Source organism: Budorcas taxicolor, chromosome X (genome assembly GCF_023091745.1).
Source record: "Budorcas taxicolor isolate Tak-1 chromosome X, Takin1.1, whole genome shotgun sequence".
In the NCBI taxonomy this organism is placed as follows: domain Eukaryota; kingdom Metazoa; phylum Chordata; class Mammalia; order Artiodactyla; family Bovidae; genus Budorcas; species Budorcas taxicolor.
This window is the reverse complement of record NC_068935.1, coordinates 112,578,714-112,606,646: the sequence shown is the minus strand read 5'-3', so window position 1 is coordinate 112,606,646 and position 27,933 is coordinate 112,578,714. Positions and strand designations below refer to the sequence as shown.

General features: G+C 40.2%; 1 protein-coding gene across 1 annotated transcript in view; it reads right to left on the bottom strand.

Moving 5' to 3' along the window:
• DMD (dystrophin) overlaps positions 1-27,933 on the bottom strand; it is a 2,235,978-nt gene that overhangs the window by 226,173 nt on the left and 1,981,872 nt on the right. The window contains exon 61 of the mRNA XM_052663429.1: positions 22,981-23,059. Within this exon, the coding sequence (XP_052519389.1) occupies positions 22,981-23,059 (79 nt within the window). The remainder of the gene's footprint in view (positions 1-22,980; positions 23,060-27,933) is intronic.

Sequence of the window (27,933 nt, the reverse complement as noted above, 5' to 3'; positions counted from 1 at the left end):
GCATAGGCCCCACTGTTTCAGGGAAGTTCCCATTTCTACCATTTTCTAATGCATGATGAACAGAATGGGCCAAGGGGAAGCACCCTCGTGTTAAGCCCTGTTTTAATCAACACAGGGGCCTAACCAGAAAATTAGAAAGAAAGCTAGGATTATTTAACCCGTGCCAAAAATGCACTCTCTGGAATTCAGACCCTCCTACGTCAGTAATCTTTCTACCTTTCTTATATTTGGTGGTTTTGAAGTTCAACGACAAAACTTGGGTCAAAAGAAAGTGGGGACAGTTTATAAAAATAAATAAAACCCACCAATTCACTGGGGACAAAAGAGAAACCTCACCTGTGGGGGTTATGAAAAAGGCAGTGGGGAAGATAGGCCAGCTCAGGAGCATGCAGATTCCAAGGATGGTTTTTATGGACTTAGTCTATCAAGATTGACTCTAGAGCAACATTTCTCAACCTTTCCCCACTCTCTGTCCCCTATTCCAGATGTCTTTTCTTTCTGAGAAGATCAACACAGAAAACATCTTTATTTCTCTTTACCGAACTTCCATGTACGGAAGTCTATTTTTTCAGTCTATTTTTTGCTGCTAATCACCCTATGCCACAGATATACTATATCTGTATCAGTTTCTGCATTGTATGTATCTGTGCTTCACATATAAAGAGAATGAGTTTTACATCTCCCCAAAACCAATTTTTGCCCTCTTGGGGGCAATATCACTTTGTTGAAAATTCTTGATCTAGAAGAAGTGACGGGAGGGGTTGGGGGAGAAAGGAAAACCCCTCTCTGTGCCTGAAATTTGACTTCAAATAGCTCATTTGATATAGTCAGAGTGACTTGTAAGGTGGGTATTATTATTTTTATTTTGCAGATGATCAAACAGTTAAGATCACATGGTAAGACATGTCTAAGGTCATAAATCAGTAAGTATTAGATGGTAATTTTGGTTTATTACTCAAAGTTAAAGTCAGATGATTCAGGAAATGGAGAAAACACAGCTATCGCATGTGTACTCTGTACCACGCGTTGTAGGTTTCTTAATGTAATCCTTCCAAATGCCCACCATGGTTATGCTATTCCATTGTTACACATAAAGCAACCCATGCCCAGAAACAGTCAGTAAACTAACTCAGCTAGTAAAGGGTCACACAGCTAGTAACAAGTGTATCCTGGATTGCCACCAAGTCTCTTTGGTAACAGCATTTGTAACTGTTTGGTGCAGCAATGTTCCCAAGGTCCTGAGAATGTTAGCTGAGGGTATTCAGGTGAGGCTCCTGGGAAAGTTCTTTCAAAGACTGACTGAACTGAAAGGCAGCTTTGCCCTTTTCCCACCTGCCTTGGATGTGATGATGTTCGGAGCTATAGTAACCAGGAGAACAGAAGCCATCTTGGTTGCAGCTCCCCAGAAACAGACAGGCACAAGGGTCTGAGTGTGAGGAGTTAGAGTCCTGATGGAGGGAAGCACTGGGAGAAGAGCCGAAAGTGAGTCAGGAAAGGGAAGAAAGCTGATCAAGGATGCTTTACTGCTTTGGGCAGCTGGGGCTCAGTGCAGCTGGGGCTTCAGTGTAGGACACACTGAAGAGTTATCCCCTGCACGCCCAAAGGGGAAGGGAATGGTGAATTTAATAAATAAATAAATATTTATTGCTAGAGGGCCATTCCTGGAGTGTGGGGAAGTCTTTAACTGCCCAGCACTTCCGGTATGCCCCTTGTGCTGATGAGCAGGTGCTGATGGCCAGAGATGCCCTTAAAGGCAGAGTCACAGGTATGTGTAGTTGGAAGTCTAGTTTTGGTAAGCCTGGCTATGGTGAATGTCAGAGGGGATATGGGCAGGACCCTCACAACTTAGGCTATAAGAATTATGCACTAAGAATGGCTGAGAAAAAGGGAGGTTCAAGAGGATGAGGATATATGTATACCTATAGCTGACTCACTGTGTTGTACAGCAGAAATGAACACATTAGAAAGCAATTATACTCCAATAAAAAACAAAGAAAAATTTAAAAGTGTATGAGAAATCTGTTTTTTCAACTTTATTTTATTAAAGTCTTTTATTCTTTGACTTTTTAATTCAAAATTTTCAACTTTTTATTTTATATTGGAGTATCGCCAATTAACAATATTGTGATAGTTTCAGACAGACAGCAAAGGGACTCAGCCATACATATACATGTAACCATTCTCCCCCAAACTCCCCTCCCATTCAGGCCAGATAATATGGAGCAGAGTTCCCTGTATCATATAGCAGCCTCTTGTTGGTTATCCATTTTAAATATAGCAGTGCATATATGTCCATCCCAAACTTCCTAACTATCCCCTCCTCCCATACTTACTCCTGGCAACCGTAAGATTGTTCTCTAAGTCTGTGAATCTATTTTTGTTTAGTAAACACATTCATTTGTATCATAGAGAAATCTAGTTCTTGACCAATATGTAGCTATCATTTCAGTTTATCTCTGAATTTCTGTGTGAGAAACTTAGAGACTCCTACTTTGTGCAAGTCACTGTTATTTGAGTTTTCTGTTACATGCAGCCAAACCTGCTTCTAACTAGCCACTTTCACCTACCCAAACCATCTGTGGTTGCTCACATCATTTAAACGACTGAACAGTATTCCATTAGTAGAAGTACTAAACTGTATTTTAGAAGTTCCCTCTTTGGGACAATTTAGGTTGTTTCTAGTTTTTCACTGGTATAAGTAAGGCTGCAATGAACATCTATGCAGATAAATCTTTGCACACATCTTCGTTAATTTTCTTAAGTAAAATTCCTAGAAGTATATTTACTTGATTCAAGGATATGAACATTTTAAAGGCACTTTAGATAAATTATGTTCTTGCCAACAGGAGTCTTTCTTTACTGGTCAAGGTGGGAAGAGAAAATCTACGGTCCACAACAGGTCAATGGCATTCCATTGGTACAATTCTCAAGGCATGTTAGATATATTGTGTAATTCAATGGACTATTTGAGAACATGCCTTTCCCATCTCCTCTTTCCGTGATAGATAATAAACTTTTTGAGATCAGAAAGGCATTCAGCACACTGGCATTCTACCTCAAATCCCAGCTCAGAGTCTAGAGGGGTATCTGGATCACTAAGGGTATCCAGAACACAGATTCAGAAGGGCTGGATTTGAGTCCTGACACCATCATCACTGCATGATCTTAAGCAAGTTTTGTTTTCTCCCTGAGCCTTATTTTTCTTGTATGCAAAATGGGAATAATGATACCTCCTTTAGTGAAATGTTATCAGGATAAAATGAGAAAATCAATATGAAATTGTTTTGCAAAATGTTAATCACCATACAAATCATGTTGCTATCACATAGTTATGGGATGCTGTCTGAATAGCAGTAGTCCTGGAATCAATCTCTTTGTCTCAACTGGGCAGCATTTGTCTTTCACCTTCAGATCCAGTTTTAACTACTATGAATGTGCCTCATATAGTATAAAGTGGGCCAGAGAGAAAAGTCTTTGGACATTATCTAACTGCCTAGGCTTGTGGTAACTTTTTGCTTCATCTTTGTCTGCCTAGACCAATGCCATCTTCCCAACAGAATCTTCATTCTTTAGGTAGACCATTTGTCCACTATGCATCAGTGTGAGTGTTGAACAGATTAGTTCATATATGATACAATGGGAAATAGCAGGTCATAGACTGTTTTATAATCAGAGGATCTGGATGATGAAAAGATAAGATTGTTCTTGAGGTACTATATACACAAAAGGTTATATAGATTAGAGGCAGGAGAGTGGAGTTTGAGAGGTAGTTTGTAAGTGACTTTTGTGTCCAGTGAAAGCAAGAAATCATAGATGACTCTATACTTCTAAGATGTATTTAGTAGACAATTAGGAGTTTCACTGATAGGAAAAATAAACTGGAAGGTGAATTTCAGATAAATTATGTGTTTAGATGAAAATACTTGGAAGATGGGTCTTTTCACTGAAACTCAAGTGAAAGATCAAGACTGTAGGTACTATATAGTAGCCGAAGCTATAAAAATGGCTGAACTCTTTTAAAAAAAATATTTACTTATATGTATTTGGCTATACTAGGTCTTAGTTGTGGCATGTGGGATCTAGTTCCCTGACCAGGGATGGAATCCAGGGCTCCTGCAATGGGAGTTCAGAGTCTTAACCACTGGACCCCCAGAAAAGACTCATGGCTAGACTCTTTTAAGGAAAGAAGGCTGTCAAAGGAATTGTACCCTGTGGGATGCACCAAAATGGTAGTGGCAATAGAGAAGCTGCCAAAAAAGATAATGTAGAAACTAGAGTGAAGTAGGATGAAACACAAGGATGGCCAGATGGTGAAGTATGAGCTACAGTGGATTCCAATGGACTAAGGGTATAAAAGAGAAATATGCATGGCTAACAAGATCACTGTTGATCTCGACAGAGCAGTTTTACAGGAGTGCTGAAGATTGAACCAGATCAGACAAGTTGATGGAGCAGGTAGACAGAGGGGAAGTAGCAGTATTAGGTCCTAACTACGTGTTTGAGAAATGGTGCATGACAGGAGAACAATGTGAATGCAGCCGGGGATCATCTGAGGGTTAGTCACCCCTCTCTTCTGCCCTATAAACCAGCCTGTTTGATTCATTTATTTGTGGAATTTGTTTCTGGTCTCCTTTATAATAATTCTCCAGGCCAGAATACTGGAGTAGGTAGCCATTCCCTTCTCTAGAGGATGTTCCCAACCCAGGGATTGGACCCAGGTCCGATTGCAGGTAGATTCTTTACCAGCTGAGTCACAAGGGAAGCTCTTATAATAATTAATTACATGAAAAACTTATTTCTACTTTTTTTCACTTCCTAAGGTCATAATTAAGATTATAATACAGGGCTTCAGTTTTCATGTAGTTATTAATAGCAAATGTGTGTGTATGTATAGATCATTTTCCCCCACCACAATTGCTTTCTGTATGATTTCTATTTTCTTTGGATGTGATCCATAGAGCTCCTGTAACCAGAGTAAGTTTTCTGTCATTTAAATGAAAGGTCAAGTTAAATGTAACACTTTCCAAGACATTAAATTAAAATAAGAATAGTATTTTATATATCTATACCATATATCAAAAGTAAAGATTCAATGAAAACTTTAAGATCACTTACTAAACTTTCAAAGATAGGCAGGTTTTCCATAAAGATCTCAACAGCTGAGACAGATGGGCTACATTCCAGAGGGGAAGGTCACGAGAGTGATGAATGAGACCTCTAATGTCTGGCATGGCTGTGAAAATCTTTATGGCTAACTAAAATTCCTCACGAATAACAACCTGTAAATATTATATGAGCTGTCAGGCAGATAACACTGAGCTCTGAGACCACTGCACATGGTGAACAGAATGCCAGACTGTGGGATTTGTCAGTAGATCGCCAAGTCATTTAGAAGCTCAGGTTTACATTTGATCTGGGAAGACGAGAGTTCATACTAAAGGCTCTGGCAAGGTGACTGAGTTGTGGAGATAAACACTAGATCTAATATCCAGTGCTGCTGGCTGTACAACCCCACAAAGACCACTATTTGGTAACATGACTTGAAAGAAAAGCTCCTTCAAACTGACTTATACCAAGCTCCAGGAATCTCATTGTGATGATTAAGGCAGTAAGAAAGAAATCAAGCCTCATAAGGCTGATATAGGAGGACAAGTGCCTATGTAAGTTGAGCCATGACTGACTCATGGACTTTCTGATAATTTCAAACAGAACTGATGGACTCTATTACCACAGCTATGTTTTTTCCAGTAGTCATGTACGGATGTGAGAGTTGGACCACAAAGAAAGCTGAGCACCAAAGAATCGATGCTCTCGAATTGTGGTGCTGAAGACCCTTAAGAGTCCCTTGGACTGCAAGGAGGTCAAATCGGTCGGTACTAAAGGAAACTAACCCTGAATATTCACTGGGAGGATTGAGGCTGAAGCTGAAGCTCCAATACTTTGGCCACCTGATGTGAAGAGCCAACTCATTGGAAAAGACCCTGATGCTGGGGAAGATGGAAGGCAAAAGAAGAAGGGGTAGCAGAGGATAAGATAGTTAGAGAGCATCACTGACTCAATAAACATGAATTGGAGCAAACTCCGGGAGATACTGGAGGATGGAGGAGCCTGGCAGGCTGCAGTTGATGGGGCTGCAAGGAAACAGACATGACTTCGCGACTGAAAAGTAGCAACATTAACACAGTACTTTCCTCTGGGTAAAGGCAGCTGAGGTCTCTAGGCCATCTGGGTTAGCCAAGTTACTAAGAAGTCAGTGTAATAATTCCAGGTGCCTTCAGTATCTCTCCAGATGTGCTTTTAAAAGACAGCAGGCAGTCAACACCATTTGCTGAATACTCTCTGTGTGAATGGTATTGCAATAGGCATCAGAGAAATTTCAAGGAAAGTAAAATTTGAAACCTGAGCCAGTGGGGAGCAACTCAGATATTAAAAACCAAATGATTATAAATGAGATGTATATCCATTTAGAAAGCAAGATAAGAGTGAGAAACAGCTAAGAATATGATAGCAATAAAAGTGATAAGAGGGAGGGAGAAATTCAATTGTGGCCTCAGTTCTTTACCCCACTATAAAAGAATTAAATATCTATACTGGAGTCACAGCCACAGGATCAGCAGAATGTGTTTCCCAGCCCCTTGACCTTGATCATATGAGTCACTTTGGCCAGTGGAGCTTCAGCAGACATGGTATGAACAGAAGATTGTCTTCTTATGCTCTGATGAGTTACCATGAGCACATGATCAGATGGCCTCTGGTCCTTCAGCCCAGACCTCAAACCCCAACACATTTAGGGACAGTCAGAACTGATCTAGCAGCCAACCTATAGGGCAAGATGGCGAGACGACAAGGGTGAGAGGGTGAGGGTGAGAAGAACATTAAAGAGATTAAAGAATAGAAAAATATTCATAAGCCAAATCACTCCCATTTCTTACTAGCCACTTCCTCTACTATCATCCAAAACATTAATGGGGATTATCCCCTTTAGCCTCTGCAGTTGAGACTTGGGGGTTGCCCTCACTAGCCTCTGGAACCCCTTCTCTGAAGCTGAAACTCTATAGTGGTTACTTAAATTATGTTATTAAACTTCTCTCATCTCAATTCTCTTCTGTGAAATGGAGACAATCCTTATTTTGGGAACTTCCCTGGTGGTCCAGTGGTTTAGACTGTGCCTTCCAAAGCAAGGGATGTGGGTTTGATCCCTGGTCGGGGAACTAAGATTCCTCAAGACATGGGGCAACAAAGCCTATGCACTGCAACTACTGAGCCTGTGGCCACAACTAGGGAGAAGCCTGCACCAGAACTAGAGAAGCCCGCCTGCTGCAACGAAGATGCCATGTTCTGCAAATAAGACCCGACCCAGCAAAGAAAGAGATATATATTCAAAAAATAATCTTTATTTTATAAGGTTGTTGGAAGGGTTAAACAGGTTAATCCACGCAAGATGTTTTGCTCAGCCAGTGTTAAGAGTAGAGAGTGCTCAATTTTTTTTTCCTATCACTACGCTTATTATCATCATAGTTTATATAGTGAGCTATCAAGATATTTATTCCATTAACTGACTCACTGCCAGTGTGAGGAATCCCAGGGAAACCAGGCAAATGAGAGACTCTATGGTGCTACAGTTACCCTGACTGTTCACCTCCAAATCATGGGCCTAGCAAACGACTCCACTAAATAATCCTGCTTTCTCCTTTTCCAGCCAGTTTCTGACTCTTCAAAAAATTGTAGGCCGTTCTCAGAGTAGTGTAAGTTGAAAGAAGACAAATCTCCCTTCTGGCATTCTGAGGCTGGTATCAACTACAAAAGTCAACTGTGTTTTATCATTCTCTATTAATATTGTTTAGGAACTCAAAACAAATATTAATAGCCAAGTATTTTTAGGAAGAAATAAAACATTTCATTTTCATGTCTATCTTCAGTTCTGCTTTTTAAATTAAATTTCACATCACTAAACTTACTATCTTTTTTGTTCTATTTCAATTGGTGTGGGTGGTTCATGTTAGAGGAATTGCCTGACTTGTCCTAAGACATCAGTTTTGTCATCCTTAATTTTGCCCTAAGACAGCAAGGTTTCTAGTGAGCTTCTATTTTGGGCTCCAGGAATAACTTAGGCTTTGGTTTCAAAACTTTCCCTTCTCCTGACACCTCTAAGAGATGCAGCTGCTCCATACTGCCTGGACCAAGTCTTTTGAATTAGTCGCTTTCCCTTGATAGCTGGCTTAGGTCAAGTTCCCCATACAAACTTTCACTTTTTACCTTCTGAGACAGAATTCTACTAGGTTTAGCTCACATCATAAATGAGCTCCTTCCACTCCATTCCTCTTCTCATTTTTTCCCAGACATTTCCTGCTCAGATTTTCGCTTTCAAGTCAAATTGCCCCCATGTTGACTAATCCTTCAATTATTCTCTCTCCTGTCTGCCTGCTTCTAGCTCATTAAAACATTAGCGCTTCCTAAAACCTATATTTATATTCATTATACATACATAAGAAATCCCTTTCTGGACAAAAGGGGTATAAGGAGACTACGTGTGAAATTGGAAAGGGGGATATTCATCATATCAGAATGGCTAAGGAGAAGGGAGAACCTAATTTGCATCACTGAATACATCTTGGGACTCTCGCTAAGTGAAATCAAGGGTCAGGTAATCAGAAGCATCCTCTGCTAGATTCCTATCAGACGAAATATTCTCTGCCTTGGATTTGCACATAGCCTCAGGGGTCATGCACATTAATACTAGTTGATATGGAACATCTCATTTTCCTCACTGGAGAATTAATTCCTCCTTCCACTCTACTCCCACAACACCCGCTATTTCCCACAACTATAGAAGATCATCTTTCAAGATTTGAAATATCTTGAATTTTTTGCTTGAATCTTGATGATTCGCTGGATCATCAAAAAAGCAAGAGAATTCCAGAAAAAACATCTATTTCTGCTTTATTGGCTATGCCAAAGCCTTTGACTGTGTGGATCACAATAAACTGTGGAAAATTCTGAAAGAGATGGGAATACAAGATGACCTGACCTGCCTCTTGAGAAAACTGTATGCAGGTCAGGAAGCAACAGTTAGAACTGGACATGGAACGACAGACTGGTTCCAAATAGGAAAAGGAGTACGTCAAGGCTGTATATTGTCACCCTGCTTATTTCACTTCTATGCAGAGTACATCATGAGAAACGCTGGGCTGGAAGAAGCACAAGCTGGAATCAAGATTGCCGGGAGAAATCTAAATAACTGCAGATATGCAGATGATACCACTCTTATGGCAGAAAGTGAAGAGGAGCTAAAAAGCCTCTTGATGAAAGTGAAAGAGGAGAGTGGAAAAGTTGGCCTAAAGCTCAACATTCAGAAAACGAAGATCATGGCATCTGGTCCCATCACTTCATGGGAAACAGATGGGGAAACAGTGGAAACAGTGTCAGACTTTATTTTTTGGGGCTCCAAAATCACTGCAGATGGTGACTGTAGCCATGAAATTAAAAGACACTTACTCCTTGGAAGGAAAGTTATGACCAACCTAGATAGCATATTCAAAAGCAGAGACATTACTTTGCCGACTAAGGTCCGTCTAGTCAAGGCTATGGTTTTTCCTGTGGTCATGTATGGATGTGAGAGTTGGACTGTGAAGAAAGCTGAGCACCGAAGAATTGATGCTTTTGAACTGTGGTGTTGGAGAAGACTCTTGAGAGTCCCTTGGGCTGCAAGGAGATCCAACCAGTCCATTCTGAAGGAGATCAGCCCTGGGATTTCTTTGGAAGGAATGATGCTAAAGCTGAAACTCCAATGCTTTGGCCACCTCATGCGAAGAGCTGACTCATTGGAAAAGACTCTGATGCTGGGAGGGATTGGGGGCAGGAGGAGAAGGGGATGACAAGAGGATGAGATGGCTGGATGGCAACACTGACTCGATGGACGTGAGTCTGAGTGAACTCCGGGAGTTGGTGAGGGACAGGGAGGCCTGGCGTGCTGCGATTCATGGGGTCACAAAGAGTCAGACACGACTGAGCGACTGAACTGATAGAGATCATGATTTTTTAAATCTCTTTGTATAGGTCTAATTCAACTGGTTTAGGTCTAACTCAAATGGTTTAGTATTTGAATGTCCCAAGGCCAGGATTCTGTCTTTCTAATCTTCCTCTTCCAACTGCCTAGTGTGTATTAATAAATACATGAATGAATGAGCAGATGCTATAGGCACAGGAAGTCAGGTCCTGTTGCTTTTTAGCTTAGAACCGTCCCAGGTCTGCCCTTCATACTAAGAACAGATTCCACTTGCTTTGAACTGTAGGAGACCAGACTCTACTTGGTCTGACTCTTGGGTGCTCAGTCACCTGCTCTTATTTATCATCTTGCTTCCTTAGCTTCAGTCACACTAGTCTTTTCATTGTTTCTCAAGCCCCCTAAGGATGCTCCCATCCCAGAGCCTTTATATTTCTTGTTTCCTCTACTTGGAACCCTTTGCACAAACCCCCATATCTGCCTGCTGTGCTTCCTCATTTCTTGATGAAATGTCACCACCCTGACTACCCCATTTAAAGTGTTCCTGTCCCCATAACCTCTGGCCTGTTTAGCCTGCTTTATTCTTTATCCAGCTTATTATGTTATGATTGCCTTCTCCTATTAAAAGCTCCATGAGACGGAACTCGTCTTCAAATCACTACTGCTTTCCTAGTACCTAGAAAGAGTCTGACCTATAGTGGTCACTGAATGGACATTTATTGAGTGAGAGAATGAATCAGTTCTTAACTGGCTGAAAATAAAGGGAAGCTCGTAACTTTTTCAAGACATTAGGCTAGGCATGAGACTAAGTTCTTTTCCATCATATTAGAGTGGGAATAATCTTGCGAGTGTGCTGTTATTCATTCAATCAAGGCGTCTCCTTCATCTATCTGTCAGGAGTTAGATGCATGAAATTAAAAGAAAAAAAAAAAAGCACAATGCATGCCCTTTACACTTGTGGTGCTCAGACTCCAACCTGTTTCCTTTTATGATCTACTTTATTGAGTCTCTTTCCTTCTAACTCTTGCCCGTCACTGGCATGTATCCTGCTGAGCTTTAGGTGTGAGGCAAGGGGCTGATGTAATTTTCTGCTGTCCCCAAAGTCCTTCCCCACTGATGGAGCTCATTGAGGTCAGACACCTTAAATAGTGATCATTATCACATGCACTGGGCAGAATCATCAACCTCATTATGAAAGCAAGAGTAAATCAAATTACCCAGTGACCAGCATGAGCCTATGATAAGACTTTTTTTCTCAGATGGATCTAAATGTCTATCTGTTACACTGCCCCATCATACACTGGGTTCCCCAGGAAGCAGACTCCAAGACCAAGTTCAGAGAGGAGGGTATTTGGGAAGTCGTGGTGCCTTTGTGATCAACACATATGGAAGGGAGCAGGCAAGGCAGAAAACTCACATGCAGGCCCAGTGACAGTCTCCCTCAACCCCTCAGGAACTTGAGCTAGAATGTTCGAGTTCTCCTGAGTTGGGCCAAATTGGCCACGTCTCTGTACTCCTACATTACTCAGGAGCTGCCTGTGGAAGGGGTGTGATCTCGGGCAAGGTAGCTGAGGCGACTCCCAAAGGGACAGACAGCGGAGGGTTGTCTCTTCATTGAAGGGGACCTAGGAATGTAGAAAAGTCATCTCCCATGCTCCCTCAGGCAGAGGTCACTGCACTCAGTCCTTGTGACCTTGTTTTGGGGGCCGCACATCATCCAGAGGTTGGTGGACAGGAGGTGTCCTCAACCAGGGGCAATTCTGCCCTCCAGGAGACATTGGACAGTACGTGGAGACATTTTTGTTGTCATGACCGAGGGAGAGGGGCGTGACTGGTATGGGATGCTGCTAATCCTGTAAGGCACACGACAGTCCCCACAACAAACGATTGTCTGGTTTAACATGTCACTAGTGCCCAAGTCAAGAAAGTCTAGTTTCGATCTGGCCTTGGCCTCTGAAATGACCTTCATTGTAAATAAACAGTAAATAAGTGAACCAATCGGCTGCTGCTTAGAGAGCTTGACCAAAATACACAGAGATAAATGCAGAGGGGAGAGAGGTGGGGCAGTTAGAAAAAGTCAGGGGCTAAAGAAGAAAACAGAAGTCACAAGGCAGGAGAAACTGAGTAAGGAGGAGGAGGGAAGAGAGAAGCTGTGACAGCTGTGATAGTCTGAAGTCCACAGTGGCAAAGGCAAATACAGAGAGAGGCAAACACATAATTGACAGTGAATGTTCTTCCCTATCTGTCCTCAGGTTTCCATGAATCCTTAAAATGCCCCTCATCACCTAGGCCCATCCCTGTGCCTTCCAGCACATTCTGAAGCACACCTGCATTAGACTGAAATTAAGATGCTTGTTACTGCTGCTATCTGCAAGAGTATTTAAAAACTCAAAAGAGTGGCTTTTAAACCAGGAAACATTTCTGTAAGTCTACACAAAAAAACCCAAACACCTTTTGTCCTTACCTCAAAGCTCTCACAAAAAATTATTTTCTCTTCCAAACTGGTTGTGTTCTGAAAATGGAAAACGTCCAAATGGGAAGGAAAAAAAAAAAATGAAAGTAATGATTTTTACCCACAGGGATGTGATTCCACCATTTCTGTTTGTGCAAACCTTTGTATTTTGGGAGAGATGACAAAATGCTACCCTAGGCCAAATGCACAAACACCTTCATTTTCTGGGGAGTGTAAAAATATACCTTTCAGAGCCAGCCTTCCACTAAAATAGTGCCCATGCGTCATGAAACTGATCCAGCGCTGTGATGCTGGTCTCCCTGCTCTAAGCCCTCGTGAGGCCCAGAGGAATCTGTCATGAGGAGGAAGATGAAATAGGAAAGAAACAGGTACTTGTCTCATCTCTGCCATGCCACTGGGCCAATTTCCAGGTAGGCAAGTGATGAAGGTGAGGCACTTAGCGATCAAGGTGAATGTCACCATTGAGCCTGAAAGCCAGTTTCTGGGAGCTTCTAAAATCTAAAAGAGGTCCATGCTATTGGTGTCCCACTCAGATTGCCTCTCCCCAGCTGGTGTACCCATTCTCCGCTGTTGGCAGCACTGGTTGCTATGGTTCCATCACTCCCAGCTCCAGACAGCTGGAAACTGCCTTGCTGGTCACTACTCCCCACAACTGCTACTGCTAAGTCGCTTCGGTCGTGTCTGACTCTGTGCGACCCCATAGATGGCAGCCCACTAGGCTCCCCGTCCCTGGGATTCTCCAGGCAAGAACACTGGAGTGGGTTGCCATTTCCTTCTCCAATGCATGAAAGTGAAAAGTGAAAGTGAAGTTGCTCAGTTGTGTCCGACCCTCAGCGACCCCATGGACTGCAGCCCACCAGGCTCCTCCGTCCATGGGATTTTCCAGGCAAGAGTACTGGAGTGGTGCCATTGCCTTCTCCAACTCCCCACAAATCCATGGCCAATGGAGGACTGACACAGGGGCGCAGAAGCTCCCTTGCCCCCAAATGGGGCCACATCTGAGGAGCAATTCGTGCTCCAGGGTTCCGGGATGGATCAGGTGGAAGCGAGTCTCCACTGCCATGCTTAGGCTGACTCCCTGACCAGTCTTCCCCAGCTTATCCTGCTTCCCTCCTTCACACCTGAGAGCTGCTCTCTCAACAGCTGGCTTGTCCAGGAACCCTTGTGTAGGGCTCTGTTTCTGTGGAACGTCACTGAAGGCGAGGGTGAGCAACTATCCTCGTATGCCTGGGACTGAGGAGCTTTCCTGGGACATAGGAATGTAAACGCTAAGACCAAGAACATCCTGCACAAACCAGAACAAATGGGCCTCCTCTCTAAGGCAGATAGGTATTGGGGTCCTGAACTTTACCTTCTAGGGACTTGGGTGGTCTGAATAACATTAATACACTTGGTGGTGTTCTGGTCAGTCAGTCATGCCAAAAAGAAACAGAAAGTCTTGGTTTGCAGTATTTGCTAAATTGGCGGGGCGGGGCTGGGCAGGGGGAGGGGGGTGGTAGCGGTGGGGGTGGTGGATCAATATTTTCACTATGGCGGTTGATTTCAAGCTCCCAAAGGTGTGTTTAACAATCAGCTCACAATTCCTATAATACACAACTGGCTCCCCCGAGCTAGTATAAGCCAGTTCCAGTGCAGAAATTCCCACAGGATAAAACTGAGAACTTTTCCTAAGCTTCCTCCTGCGTTCCAATAAATGGATGGGTAGGGCCATGTAAAATTTTGTTCCTGTGGATTCTCTCAAGCAAATAAATCTAAGGTCTAAATTGGAGAATATAAATTTGAGCTCAAGGCGAAAGGGCCATAGAAATAGGTTTTGAGAAGAGAGAGTAATGATGAACACCATGACTGCTTTCTGAGGGCAACTGAAAGGCTATCTTTGAACTTAAGGAGACATTACCAGCATCACTGATAAACAGTTTTTAGACGGTATTTCTTCCAAGTTTCCAACACTCAAGACAGCATGTGACTTTTGAAGAAACTGGTTCAAATTATTTTGCCCTGAGATTTTACCTAATGGCTTTAGGCTGAAAATCATCTCCCATTTTACCTATGGGTTTCTTTATGACTTTTATCATGATGGTTTCTTTAAGCTGACCCGAGCTTTAAATGATTGGCCTACTCATATGTCAAATTCATCCATCCCCCGAGGACAATGGTAGCATAGATTGCAGCACTAGTAAGTGAAATGCCAGCCATTATGAAATGTGCTTAAAGTTTTCCCCACCCCACCCTTTTTATTAAGTGTGTGAGTGGGGGAGGAGGCGGTGAAGGTTTGGCAACTCCCAAGAGGGAAATAAGCTTTGTAGCCTTAATGTAGCAAGGAGAAACTGTCAACACTTAGGTTACTTAAACAAGAGAAAAAGAGTGAATCAGGGATTTGATTAAGGCAGTTAAGATTATAAAGCCTGCAAGAAAGAAGCGATCAGTTCTTTCTTTTTACAGTGTCTCATAACGTGAGAACAAGAAGATCACTCAGTGAAACTCACGGCTTTTAAATTCAGAATAAAGAGTAAAAAGGAAATTTGTCTTCTGGAGTTATAGGAGAGTTTAATACTGCCAGAAGTCACTGGGTTCAGAGCTAGAGAATAAAAAATTTTGCCTTTACTGTTTTTTCCCCTATCATACAAGAAATACACTGTCATTATTAAAAAAAAAAAAAAAAAAACCTGCAAGGGTAAAAAGAAAGTAAAACACAACAGCTGTTTGCATTTTGAGGTATTCAATTTTCAGTCTTTTCTTGATATGTACCTTTCTGTTGCTTATTATTTATTTTCTAATATAGTTGTGATTATGTTGTAATTTTGAAGACAGCTTTTCCCCTTAATATATTACATGGCACAGTAGACATTTAGAAAAAGGACTATGTAAAGTTATGAATGCTATTAGACCTTGCTGAAAGGCAACATAAAAAGTCGTATTATTTATTGTCTACTATGTGGTAGTCACTATGCTGAATCTCATGCCACTCTGTACTAACAAAAGAGGGGAGGAAATTTATCTCCTCTTCTTTTGGGTATAAGACATAATTCATTCTGTGTAAAATTTTACTGAACATTTATCAAGTACAGATACTCTGTTAGATACTGGAGGATATAACCGTCAACAAGACTAAAACCATCCTGTCCTTATATGTTCTTTAGTTGCTCAGTCATGTCTGACTCTTTTGTGACCCCATGGACTGTAGCCCTCCAGGCTCCTCTGTCCAGAGGATTCTCCAGTTAAGAATACTGAAGTTGTTTGCCATTTCCTTCTCCAGGAGATCTTCTCAATCCAGGGATCAACCCTGAGTCTCCTGCGTTGGCAGGCAAATTCTTTACCACTGAGCCACCAGGGAAACACCCTTACAGAGACTAGGTTAGGGTCTACTTATTGATTATTCACCTATTCGTTAGTTACAGAAGTAACTGCTGAGTTCTTCTAATACGCAAAACACTGTACTTTCAGATTAGATCCATGAAAAACATCTTTGGAAAGGAGAGGAAATACACTGAGAAGTAACTACAAGAGAATGAAAGCTACTTCTATGTCTTTTATGTCTAGTTTGACTCTAATAGGCAGATAAGAAGTTATACTATCAAGTTGATAGTAAAGATAGCAATGCTAATAGCAAACACTTGCATAGCACTATAGCACCTACAGTGTGTTAGGCACTGTTGTATGGCTTCCCTGATAGTTCTGTTGGTAAAAAATCCCCCTGCAAGGCAAGAGACCCTGGTTCAATTCCTGGGTCGAGAAGATACGCTAGAGAAGGGATAGGCTACCTACTCCAGTATTCTTGGGTTTCCCTGGTGGCTCAGCTGGTAAAGAATCTGCTTGCAATGCGGGAGACCTGGGTTTGATCCCTAGGTTGGGAAGATCCCCTGGAGAAGGGAAAGGCTACCCATTCCAGTATACTGCCTTGGAGAATTCCATGGACTGTATAGTCCATGGGGTAAGGCACTGTTGTAAGGGTTTTACATATGTTAACTCTTTGATCTTCATTATAACACTAAGAGATAGTATTACCATATTTTATTGAATTCAAAACCCTATTAAAGGGCTTCCCTGTTGACTCAGTGGTAAAGAATCCGCCTGCCAACGTAGGGGACACAGGTTCGGTCCCTGATCTGGGTAGATCCCAGATTGAAGCAGCTAAGCCCACGTGCTACAACTACTGAGCTTGTGCTCCAGAGCCCGGGAGCTGTAACTACTGAGCCCACATGCCACTACTAAAGCCCACATACCTTAAAGCACTTGCTCTGCAACAAGAGAAGCCACCGCAATCAGAACCCTATGCACCGCAACTAAAGAGTAGCCCCCACTTGCCACAACTAGAGAAAGCTCATGCAGCAGTGAAGACCTAGCATGGCCAAAAGTAAATAAATACAATAATTTTTATTTTTAGACATTAGACATAAGGTATATTTTGATTTCAGAGCTGTTAAAACATGGGGGAAATGTCTTAAATTTGATGAAATATATTATTATTCCCATTTTACAGATGAGAGATAAAGAGATTAAATATCTGAATCAATAGTTGAACCCAGTTAACCTAGTTTCAGAGTCTATACTCTTAACCAATAACTCATATCATTGGTGAAATGACACTTGGTTCAGGGGCACTGAGAGAAAAATTCAGGCTATATGAATCAACTTACTATGGCGCAGACCAACAGAAATACAAGAGAGAAAAATAAATGGTAGTATCAAACTAGACAGTCACTGGCCTGTGTATTAGTTCTTAATGGGTAAGGCAACACAAGGTATGGCACTGAAGTTCTGAAACTGGGTTCCAGTCCCAGATTTATTATAACCATCTATGTGACCTTGATTATGTCATTTGGTCTCTCTGCCCCTATTCTGTCATCTGTAAAGTAAGGGTAGGGCTGGGAATACTTCAGTACCCGTCAAACATTTTTGACTGGAATGCATAAAAGGAATATATTTTATGCTGTGATGTAGTACACAGACAGACAGACACACTCACACACACATCTTTTAACTGAAACCAGATACTTAGCCTTGCTTATGTAATGTACTCTGATATTTTCTAATCTGTTCCATTTCATTCCATTAAAAAATTGCTGGTTGCAAGTCATTAAACTGATTTCAGGATTCACTAATAAGTACCTTGAAAACAAGTCATATAGACACTCTCTAAGCTTCTCTCCAGTTAGGAAATTCCACAGGGGGCCTCCTGGGGTGGGGATGAGGGCTGGAAACCCCAGGAAAGAGAGAGTTGACCCATTGGCCTTACAAACAGTCATTTTCTTTTTAATTGGATCATGTTCTTACTACCTTCAGCAGAAAGTTCTCATTATCAAACTATTTAGCAAATATCACTTTAGGGCAAAAATTCTCATAGTCTATTCCACAGCATGTTTAGTGAGAAATTAATTGGTGTGTCTGAAAAAGGCTTTGGTAGTCACAGAAAGAAGTAGGACGGGAGAGTCACCGACTCTATGCTCCTCTTAGAGTTTTGATGTATATTAAGAGCTACAAGAATTCCCACAGGAAAGAAGTTTGCTTATCTTTATAACCTAGTGTTTTTCCAATCTTATTGACCCAAGAACTATTTTTTCATGGGAGAGTTATTAACATCACAAAGAACATTAATGTTCTGAGGAACTTGGCTTGGGAAATGGCCCTGCAGGGAATTCTAGAACTTGTAAAATATTAATAACAAATATAAATTATTTCTACTATTACAGAAAGATTTTTACTTTCTCATATAGAATTATACTTCTTGATGAGAAAAGTAAAATTTAGAAGAGAAGCCCAGAAAATTGAGAAATATCCAGAAAAAAATCTTGAATTCTTTAAAAAAAAAAAAGAGTTCTTAAATTCTTGAAAATAACAAAAGTGGACTATTTGCAGACTCCTAGGCTAGTGAATACAATAGTGCTGATACATTTTTGATCACTGACATATGAATATATTTTTAAAATATATAAAATTTTAAGGATAAATATATTTTAAAATCACACTACTAGAATTTCTCCTTCTTCTTGGTTTACGTTGCAGAAGTCAATCAGAAGTAGTAGAATATTAAAGCTCAAATTAAAGGCAAGCTGCTGCTGCTGCTGCTATGTCACTTCAGTCGTGTCCGACTCTGTGCGACCCCAGAGACAGCAGCCCACCAGGCTCCCCTGTCCCTGGGATTCTCCAGGCAAGAACACTGGAGTGGGTTGCCATTTCCTCCTCCAATGCATGAAAGTGAAAAGTGAAAGTGAAGTCGTGTCCGACTCTCAGCGACCCCATGGACTGCAGCCTACCAGGCTCCTCCATCCATGGGATTTCCCAGGCAAGAGTACTGGAGTGGGGTGCCACTGCATCTATCAATGGATAAGGGTGATATTTTACAATGTTTCTTCTTCTCATTTTCTCTCAGATCTAAGATAAAAGAAACAGCCTCTTTAACAAGTAGAGACTGGGCCACCAAGAAGAAACAGTGAATACTTAAGTAAAGGGCTGCCTCTTCCTACTAATAAAAGAAGAAAACAAAGACAGCTGGTAATGTAATTTTCAAAGGGGTGTGTGTGTGTGTGTGTGTGTGTCTGACAGAGACACAGAGAGAGAAGAAGACAGAGAAGTGACTGTGTGTTGGGGGGGTGCGGTTAATGGTTCGTCCTTATTTCTCCTTTCTTTTAACTGCGAAGCTTCAGAAATCACTCTATTATTATTCCTGGTAACCTGCAAGCAAATTATTAGACACCTATCAACTCAAACTCATTTAATATGAGCTTAGTTGTATTTTTCAAACATATTTTTACTTTGGGGGAGGGGGAACTTTTTCTTTTTATAGAACATAAAAATAACAGCAAATAAGTGACTTCAGAGAGGCCCTGACTCACATACGGTTTTGATGGCGCACCCAATTTCTAGTGCCACTTTCTACAGATCAGTTTGGCAACACATAACAAAAGCCTTACAAATGTAAACATCCTTTAACACAGCATGTTCCATTTTGGGGGCATTTATCTTATGGAAAGAATCTGAGGTATTTATAAAGGTGTGTGAAGAATATTAGATATGATATACAATCTTCGATAAAGAACTGAAAATTTTGAAATAACCTTATGTGATTGAGTGATTTAGAATTGTGGTAAATGTGGGACAGCCACAGAAGGGAATACTATGCCATCATTTAAAAAATGCACTCTGCAGAGAATACTTAAATATACAAAAAATATTTTTATTATAGTTCTAAGGGGAAAAAGCAGGTCATAAACATGTAAAATATTTTTATCCCTGTTTGGTTTAAAAAAAGAGAGAGAGAGAAATCTGAGTACACACACACCCCTGAGAGATAGACAGAATGTGTATAAACCACATTTTTTTATAGTGGTTATCTCTAAGTGGTTGGATTACAGATAATTTTTCTTTCCTGTTTGTGCTCTCTGCTTTCCAAAATCTCCTTGAGGGGCCTATATTACCTCTGTAGTTTAAGAAACAGACAACAGAAGGAAATAATCTTTTATCTTTAGTCTCAAGATATCCTATTTCTCAAATATCCCTTCGGCCAAATTGGTATTTTGTGATACCCATAAGCAAAGCTTCTAAGCATATATTGATACTCTACACGAATACTTAAGAGGTTGGTGACCTCTGGGGCTGGCTCCATATAAGCAGGTCAATCAGTGGATTTCTGAGTGTCCATGTATACAGGTCTGACCTTTCTGGATGTGGGCACCGTGTGATATGGGTTGAGAGGTATGGAGATGTTCCTCCTGGCCCCTTGAAGTTCTCCCCTTATAGTTCAGAGATTATGGCTGACGTTTCACCCCCAGAGTCATTCCTCAGGCTTATTGCTTTTCACCTTATTAAAATGCAAATAACCCAGAAATAGTACACATTAAACTTTACCTGTCTCCTGGGTTAAATGAGTATAACATATCATTTTCTGATATTAGGCTTTAACGGGGGAAGACATAGGAATTCAAGTAGGGCAGGCAGAAAGAATAGTGAATGAATATATATATATATAAAACATCTGAGGAACAATTAATATGCATAATAGTAATATTTTTATTTATGGTTTATGAATCACTTACATGTTATTGCATTTCATCTCAATTAAATCGAATAGAATGGCTCTGCCACCAAGGCAATTTAAGCAGACCAGAAACTGGGGGAAACAAAGAAGATAAAATGTGCAGGATTTTAAAATTGTTCTGGAGCCATTCTCAAAAGCCATAATCCCACTCAATTATGTATACTGCTTTAATTTGCCTTTCTTTTTTTGATAGTTTCTAAGTATTTGTGATACTGTCCAAATAATGAGTGCATGTTTATAAAAAGGTCAGAGCCAGTCAAGAAAATAAGACAACTTCTTGTTTCATATACTATCAATGTATAATGAAAAGAGAGGAACACTACTTTCCAGGAATTTTTGTTCTAAATAAAATGGCCAATTGGAGACACACATGAAAGCATTAAGTCAAATACTTTAAAATGTTTGTGAGCATGGATCTTTCTATTAACCTGTGGAAAATGGAGAAGAAAGGAAAGGACTAGAAAATGGCAAAAAAAGAGGAAGGCAGAAGCATGAAAGGAGAACATATAGAATTGCTTCTTCTCTGTTGAAATCTATCAATTTACTAAAAGACAGCCTATTGTGGTGGTTAAAAACAGACTCTGGAGCTGACTTCTTGGGTTTGAGTCCTGGCTTTGTCATCTACACCCTCTGTGACTGTGTCTCAATTTACTCATCTTAAAAATGGGTATAATAATTATAGTACCGACTTTACAAGTTGCCATAAGAGTTAGATTCGGTCATATTCATAATATTGTCAGGCATAAAGTAATTGCCTTAAATGATGGTTCAACTCCACTAAACAGAAATAAACTCAACATGGATTAAAGATCTAAATGTAAGACTGGATACTCTGAAACTCTTAGAGGTAAACACAGGCAGAACATTCTTTCACATAAAATTTTCAATCCATCTCCTAGAATAATGGAAATAAAAACAAAAACAAATAGGACCTAATTAAACTCAAAAGCTTAATTTTTGTTTGTACAGTTAACAAAACCATAAACAAAATGAAAAGACAACCCACAGAATGGGAGAAAATATTTGAAAACAACGTGACCAACAAAGGATTGATCTTCAATATTTACAAACAGCTTATGTGGCTCAATATTTAAAAATTGAACAACCCAATTTAAAAAAATGGGCAGAAGATCTAAATAGACATTTCTCCAAAGAAGACACACAAGAGGCAAATGAAAAGATACTCAATGCTGCTAATTATTAGAGAAATGCAAATCTAAACTACAATGAGGCATCACCTCACACCAGTCAGAATGGCCATCATTAAAGTCTATAAACAATAAATCTTAGAGAGGGTGTGGAGAAAAGAGGACCCTCTTACAGTGTTGGTGGGAATGACAACTGGTACAATCACTATGGAGAACAGTATGGAGGTTCCTTAAAAAACTTACAACAAAGCTATCATATAATCCAGCAATCCCACTGCTGGGCATATATTTGGAAAAATACATAATTCAATAAGATACATGTGCCCCAATGTTCACTGTAGCACTATTTACAGTAGCCAAGACATGGAAGCAACCTAAATGACCATTGACAGAGGAATGGATAAAGAAGATGTGGTGCACATATTCAATGGAATGCTCCTCAGCCAAAGAATGAAATGATGCCATTTGCAGCAACATGGATGGACCTGGAGATGATCATAATAGGTGAAGCAAGTCAGACAGAGAGAGATGAATATCACATGGTATCATTTATATGTGGAATATAAAAATATGATACAAATGAGCTTATTTACAAAACAGAAATAGACTCACAGACTTTGAAAATGAATTTATGGTTACCAGAGGGGAGGGGTGGGGGGGAAGGATAGATAGGAAGTTTGGGATTGATATATGCATTGTTATATTTATAGTACGTTCCAATATTATACTTGCAGTTAACCAAGGCTATTCCTCTTGGTTATTAATTATAGCAATATATTTACTTATAAAATATAATATTTATTAATAATATATAAATACTATAATTAATTATAAAACATAATTAATAAAATAGTAAAACAAAAATAAAAAGAATGAAGAGAGGTCAAGGATAAAAGACAGATAAGAATAGTTAGGGAAAGGAAACAGAATGGGCTGAAGTTCCAACTTACAGGCAGGGAGTATTTAATCAATTATATAAAGAATCATAGAATCACAGTAATATATATTGGATTGTCATATAATTATATGATATTATAAGTATCAGCTTTATGAAGTGAACTGCCATGAGTAAAGATTCAAAAATATTACTCAATTTAGCACTTGAGAATACACTGTAGGAAATAATTGTGCATTAGCTGAAGAATGGACAAAATGATCTAATGGGTCCTCCTCATCCTAACCTTCTGAATCCACCCACTAAGTCATATTTCAGGATGATTTGTGCCTCTAGTGCATTTGGCAGAGACTATCATAATTCAACTCTAAAGAGCTACCAAGATGCAGTGAGGAGGCTAAGAGATGAAAGTGGTCAATGACTTACTGGAAAGGAAGTGCTGGGACGCTGGGCCAAAGTCCCTGTGGGCTTCGTGCAGCTGCCTGATGCGGTCCTCAACGGCCACCTGAGAGGAAGAGGAGAGAAATGATGTCCTCTCATCAGATATAACAAGGCTCAGTTAAAACAATGCACCCTTTTTGGTAAGATCTTTTGAACTTCTAAGGTTGGAACACTAAAGCAATGATTTATAACCATTTTAATATCCGCTTACCTTATGCACTCTCCAAGACTGATTTTTATCAAACTGAGCCCAAATGAGAAAGATTTGCTCTCTTGACAATGTTAAAATGAGACTTTTAAAAAACACTCTACTCATTGGCAGCCATGAGTGAACTACTGTTCCAGTTAGTACCATCAAAATTTCAAGCTCTTAAATTTTTCCCAAAAAGATTTGGTAGGGAGGTCACCATTCGCCATTAAACTAGATGACCAAAGGAACTCAGAAATGATAAATATTTTGTCTCAGCCTCTTGTCATCACCATTTTTAAAGAATCCTACTGACTGATAATTAATGGATACTGAATGATATTTAATCACTGATAATTAATAAGTAACTAAGAGTTGCTTGATACTTTATCTAAGAAATAAGAGGCAAGGTTTTACGGTCGATGGTGAGAATAAAAAAAATTTAGATTTTACTAAACTTGGAAATTGCTGGGAACTATAACTTTAACTGGCATGGATTAAAAATTGCCACTGCTTTTTTCCTATTATGTTTTTCTATACTATATTGACACAGTAGTCTGTCAGCTTAGTGACAGAAGAAAGGGAAAGAATTTTATGGACAAAATTGTCCATTGGCATTTTGCCAACTTTATATTACTGGTGGCCCCAGGCATCCTAGCTTTATAATTTCAGATCCTGATTTGGTTCTGAGCAGGCTATGCTAAACCAGAGGTTAGTCAGCACTTGCCCAGAGCCATCAGAGACCAGGCAGGTTCATGCCTGTAAAACACATCTCAAATTCAACAGAAAAGTGCCTCAGGTAGTCTGGTCTAAAGTTGACTCTGACCTTCCCATATCAGTCAAGTACCTAGCCCAGATCCAGCACAGTCTTCTTGTCGCATGTTCTCCTTAGCCTTGTCCATCTTTGCTGGGACCAAATATTTCGAAAACCAAGCAGAGTTCCCAAAAATGAAGAGTTTGCTTCATTGTGATGCACACAAACACACGAGGGACATTTGAAACCTACTTTCTCAGCCTTATGATCCTGCTGCTGCTGCTCAGTAAGTAAGCTGTGTTTGACTCTTGGTGACCCTTTGGACTGACTGTAGCTCCCCAGGCTCCTCTGTCCATGGGATTTTTCAGGCGCCAATACTGGAGTGCGCTGTCATTTCCTTCTCCAGGGGATCTTCCTGACCCAGGGATTAAACCATGTCTCCTGCGTCTCCTGCATTGCAGGTGGATTCTTTTTTATTTTTTTCTAGAGTAAATTTTGTATTTAAATCTCTTTACAAATTGAATTCAGTTTTTTTATATTTTATTAAGTTAATTTATTTATTTTAATTGGAGGCTAATTGCTTTACAATATTGTGGTGGGTTTTGCCATACACTGACATGAATCAGCCATGGGTGTACACGTGTCCCTCATCCCGAACCCCTCTCCCCCCTCCCTCCCCACCCCATCCCTCAGGGTTGTCCCAGTGCACTGGCTTTGAGTGCCCTGTCTCATGCATCGAACTTGGACTGGTGGTCTGTTTCACATATGGTAATATACATGTTTCAATGCTATTCTCTCAAATCATCCTACCCGTGCTTTCTCCCACAGAGTCCAAAAGTCTGTTCTTTGTATCTGTGTCTCTTTTGCTGTCTTGTGTATAGGGCCACTGTTATCATCTTTATAAATTCCATACATATGCGTTAATATACTATATTGGTGTTTTTCTTTCTGGCTTACTTCACTCTGTATAATAGGCTCCAGTTTCATCCACCTCATTAGAACTGACTCAAATGTGTTCTTTTTAATAGCTGAGTAATATTCCATTGTGTTATGTACCACAGCTTTCTTATCCATTCATCTGCCAACGGACATCTAGGTTGCTTCCATGTCCTAGCTATTGTAAACAGTGCTGTGATGAACACTGGGGTACATGTGTCTCTTTCAATTCTGGTTGGATTCTTTACCTGCTGAGCCATTGGGGGAAGTGGCTCAGATGGTGACTGCAATGCAGGATATGCAGGTTTGATCCTTGAGTTGGGGGTCGAAAAGAGTTGGACAGGAGTGAGCAAATAACACTTTCACTTTCTTATGACCCTGCACTCCCAGTCAAAGTCTACCTGCCTGTCCTGTGGCATTCCATCCAACTTAACACCCCCGAGGCTTCCCTCTAGAGTGCTTGTATTCCCCTTTTCTCCCATTCAAGGCTGGTCTATGTTGGCTTCCTCAGCATTCCTGCAGTCCATGGTTTATACCTGGAGCACTTCTATCAGAGCCACTCCTTTCATTATATGGATGGACCGTAACCATTCCCTGCTTACTTCTTCTGTCCTCCCCTCCCTCCCACAGGACGCACTGAATCCTGCATGCAGTAAGTGGTAAGAAATATTTGTGTAATGACTAGTCGATCAAATCAGTGGGTAAGAGTGTGTGTGTGTGTGTGTGTGTGTGTGTGTATGCATGCACTAGTGTGAGAAAGAGAGAAGGAGAGAGGGAGGGAGATATGGGAGAATAAATGAGAATGCTCACTGACACTAACTGCATGCTCTAAGTCCCTGGGTAAATTATTTGAATCTTAACTTACCTCATCATTACAATGGGACAATATGTCCTACCTCATGGAGTTATAATGGGGATTAAATAAGATGATACATGTGTTTAGCTCAGTTTCTATCATATGATAATTGCTCAGTAAATGTTAGTAACTACTGTTATTGTTGCTATTATGCTTAATAAATGGAGAGGGATAGGTTATAGTGTGCAAGGCACCACATAAAATCCAAAAATGGATAGTACTATTAATCACTTTGTGCATGACAAAATGAAGTAACATGCAATCTTCCCAATAACTCTATGGAAGGAAGTAATATTGTTTCCCTAGTTCACAGATGTAGAAACTGAAGTACAAGAGGATAAAAAAAAAAAAAAATCAACCGAACAAGATTGGCCTAAGCTTAAGTAGTTAATAAACTGGCAGGTCCTGGATTCAAGCTCATTCAGTCTAACTGTTGGTCTTCACTGCTACTCCAGAGATTATGGCTGGAAAAAAAGTAGTGTATAAATATTTAATAAGCAGTGGGCTTTTTAATTTACTTTTACATTAATTTATTGAAAGCAGATCTAACCTAGTGTACCTATCTGTGAAACTTTTAGCCATCAGTATATTTTATGGCCCAGTGCAAGGTCAGTTCCCAGTCTTGAAGAATGTGGTACCTTAAGATGGTAGACAAGAGCTGTAGAAGAACACGCAAATGAATGTGTGGAATATGTAATTCTTTCTAAAGGCAGAATGTGTCGTTTCATAATGAAATCAAAGAAGAGAGGAATGTGAAATTTGGGGTGTGTAGGAAGGGATGGGGAGGCCATATGGAAATGGGCACTGAGCAGAAATCTTTGCACATGCTGAGAAAGAAATCCCCAAGGGAACATGTGGGTGGTGAAGGAGAATGAGCATGCCACAGGCCATTTCTTCTGGTGATAGTGTTAGTAGCTTCCTAGAGATCATGTGGGAACAGCATCAGAATCCATTATAAGCACCTGATCTGAAGGGTGCTTTCTTCTTATTATAGGAAGGGCCATGGTGGTGGTTTCCAATGTATACCCAATATTATTAAGAATTTAAAATGAGATAAAAATGAATTGCCACCCCTATAACTCAAACTTAAGAAAAGGTATAAGAAATTTAAAATGCATCATCCTAACTAGTGAGAACAGACCTTATAGTACAGGGAACTCTACTCACTGTTCCAAGGTGACCTAAATGGGAAGGAAATCCAAGGAAGAGGGGATATATGTATACGTACAGCTGATTCACTTTGCTGCACAATAGAAACTAACACAACATTGTAAAGCAATTATACCCCAATAAAAATAACATGCACCATGTAATGAAATGAAGTCTTCAGAAAACAGTCTTAAATTAACTAAAGAATTAAGCATAAAATATTTCTTTTCACAAATTATCTTTGGAGAAAGGTACGGCATGGACTGAATGCATAGCTGAGTAAATAATTTTAAGAAAGAAAAACCTGAAAGCACAGAAAATCCTCATAAACTGTAGCTACTTAGGAACAATGCACTTGTGAGCAATTAGACAAGGAGAAGAAATTTGATAAACTTTTAAAACAATAACTTCCATGTGTTAGGCCTTACTAACTGGATTTTTTTTTTTATAAAACCAATATAAAATTCTATATACAAACTAGGAAGCAAAAGTCAGAAATTTTACCCTGTTACCTTGTATTCTGGCACCATTCATTCTTTACTTGGTTGTTTATTTCTTCCTTTTCTAAGTATACGTTAATACAGAAAGAGATATGAAAGAAAGGAATGCTACAGTCTTGATCTTTGGAAGCATAAAGGGTTGGAGGTGAGGAATGCAAACAAGACAGCGAAAATTCTGGGGTAGCAAGCAGAACACTGGTGTCAGACAGGACAGTGAGATGCAGTTAGCTAGGTACGCTGCAAGCAGATGATGCAAAACAAGACTCTGCAGATGCTGAGGCTCAAGATTTACCCCATTAGCAAAGGGAACCACTGAAGATTTCTATGAGGGGACACGTGATTTGAGAGGGAAGTTGAGGTTTAGGGAGATGAATCTGTCAGCATGACAGATCCAAAGAGGCTGACACCAGTTAGAGGATGTTGGAAGTGATCTGACAAGACTTGGGGTGATATGTGTTGGAATGAAGACCATGCTGCCTGGAACAGAATAGAAGGTACAGACTGGAAGGTATTTTGAAATAAGGAAAAACTAAATACTTTGGTATGGGAGTGTAAT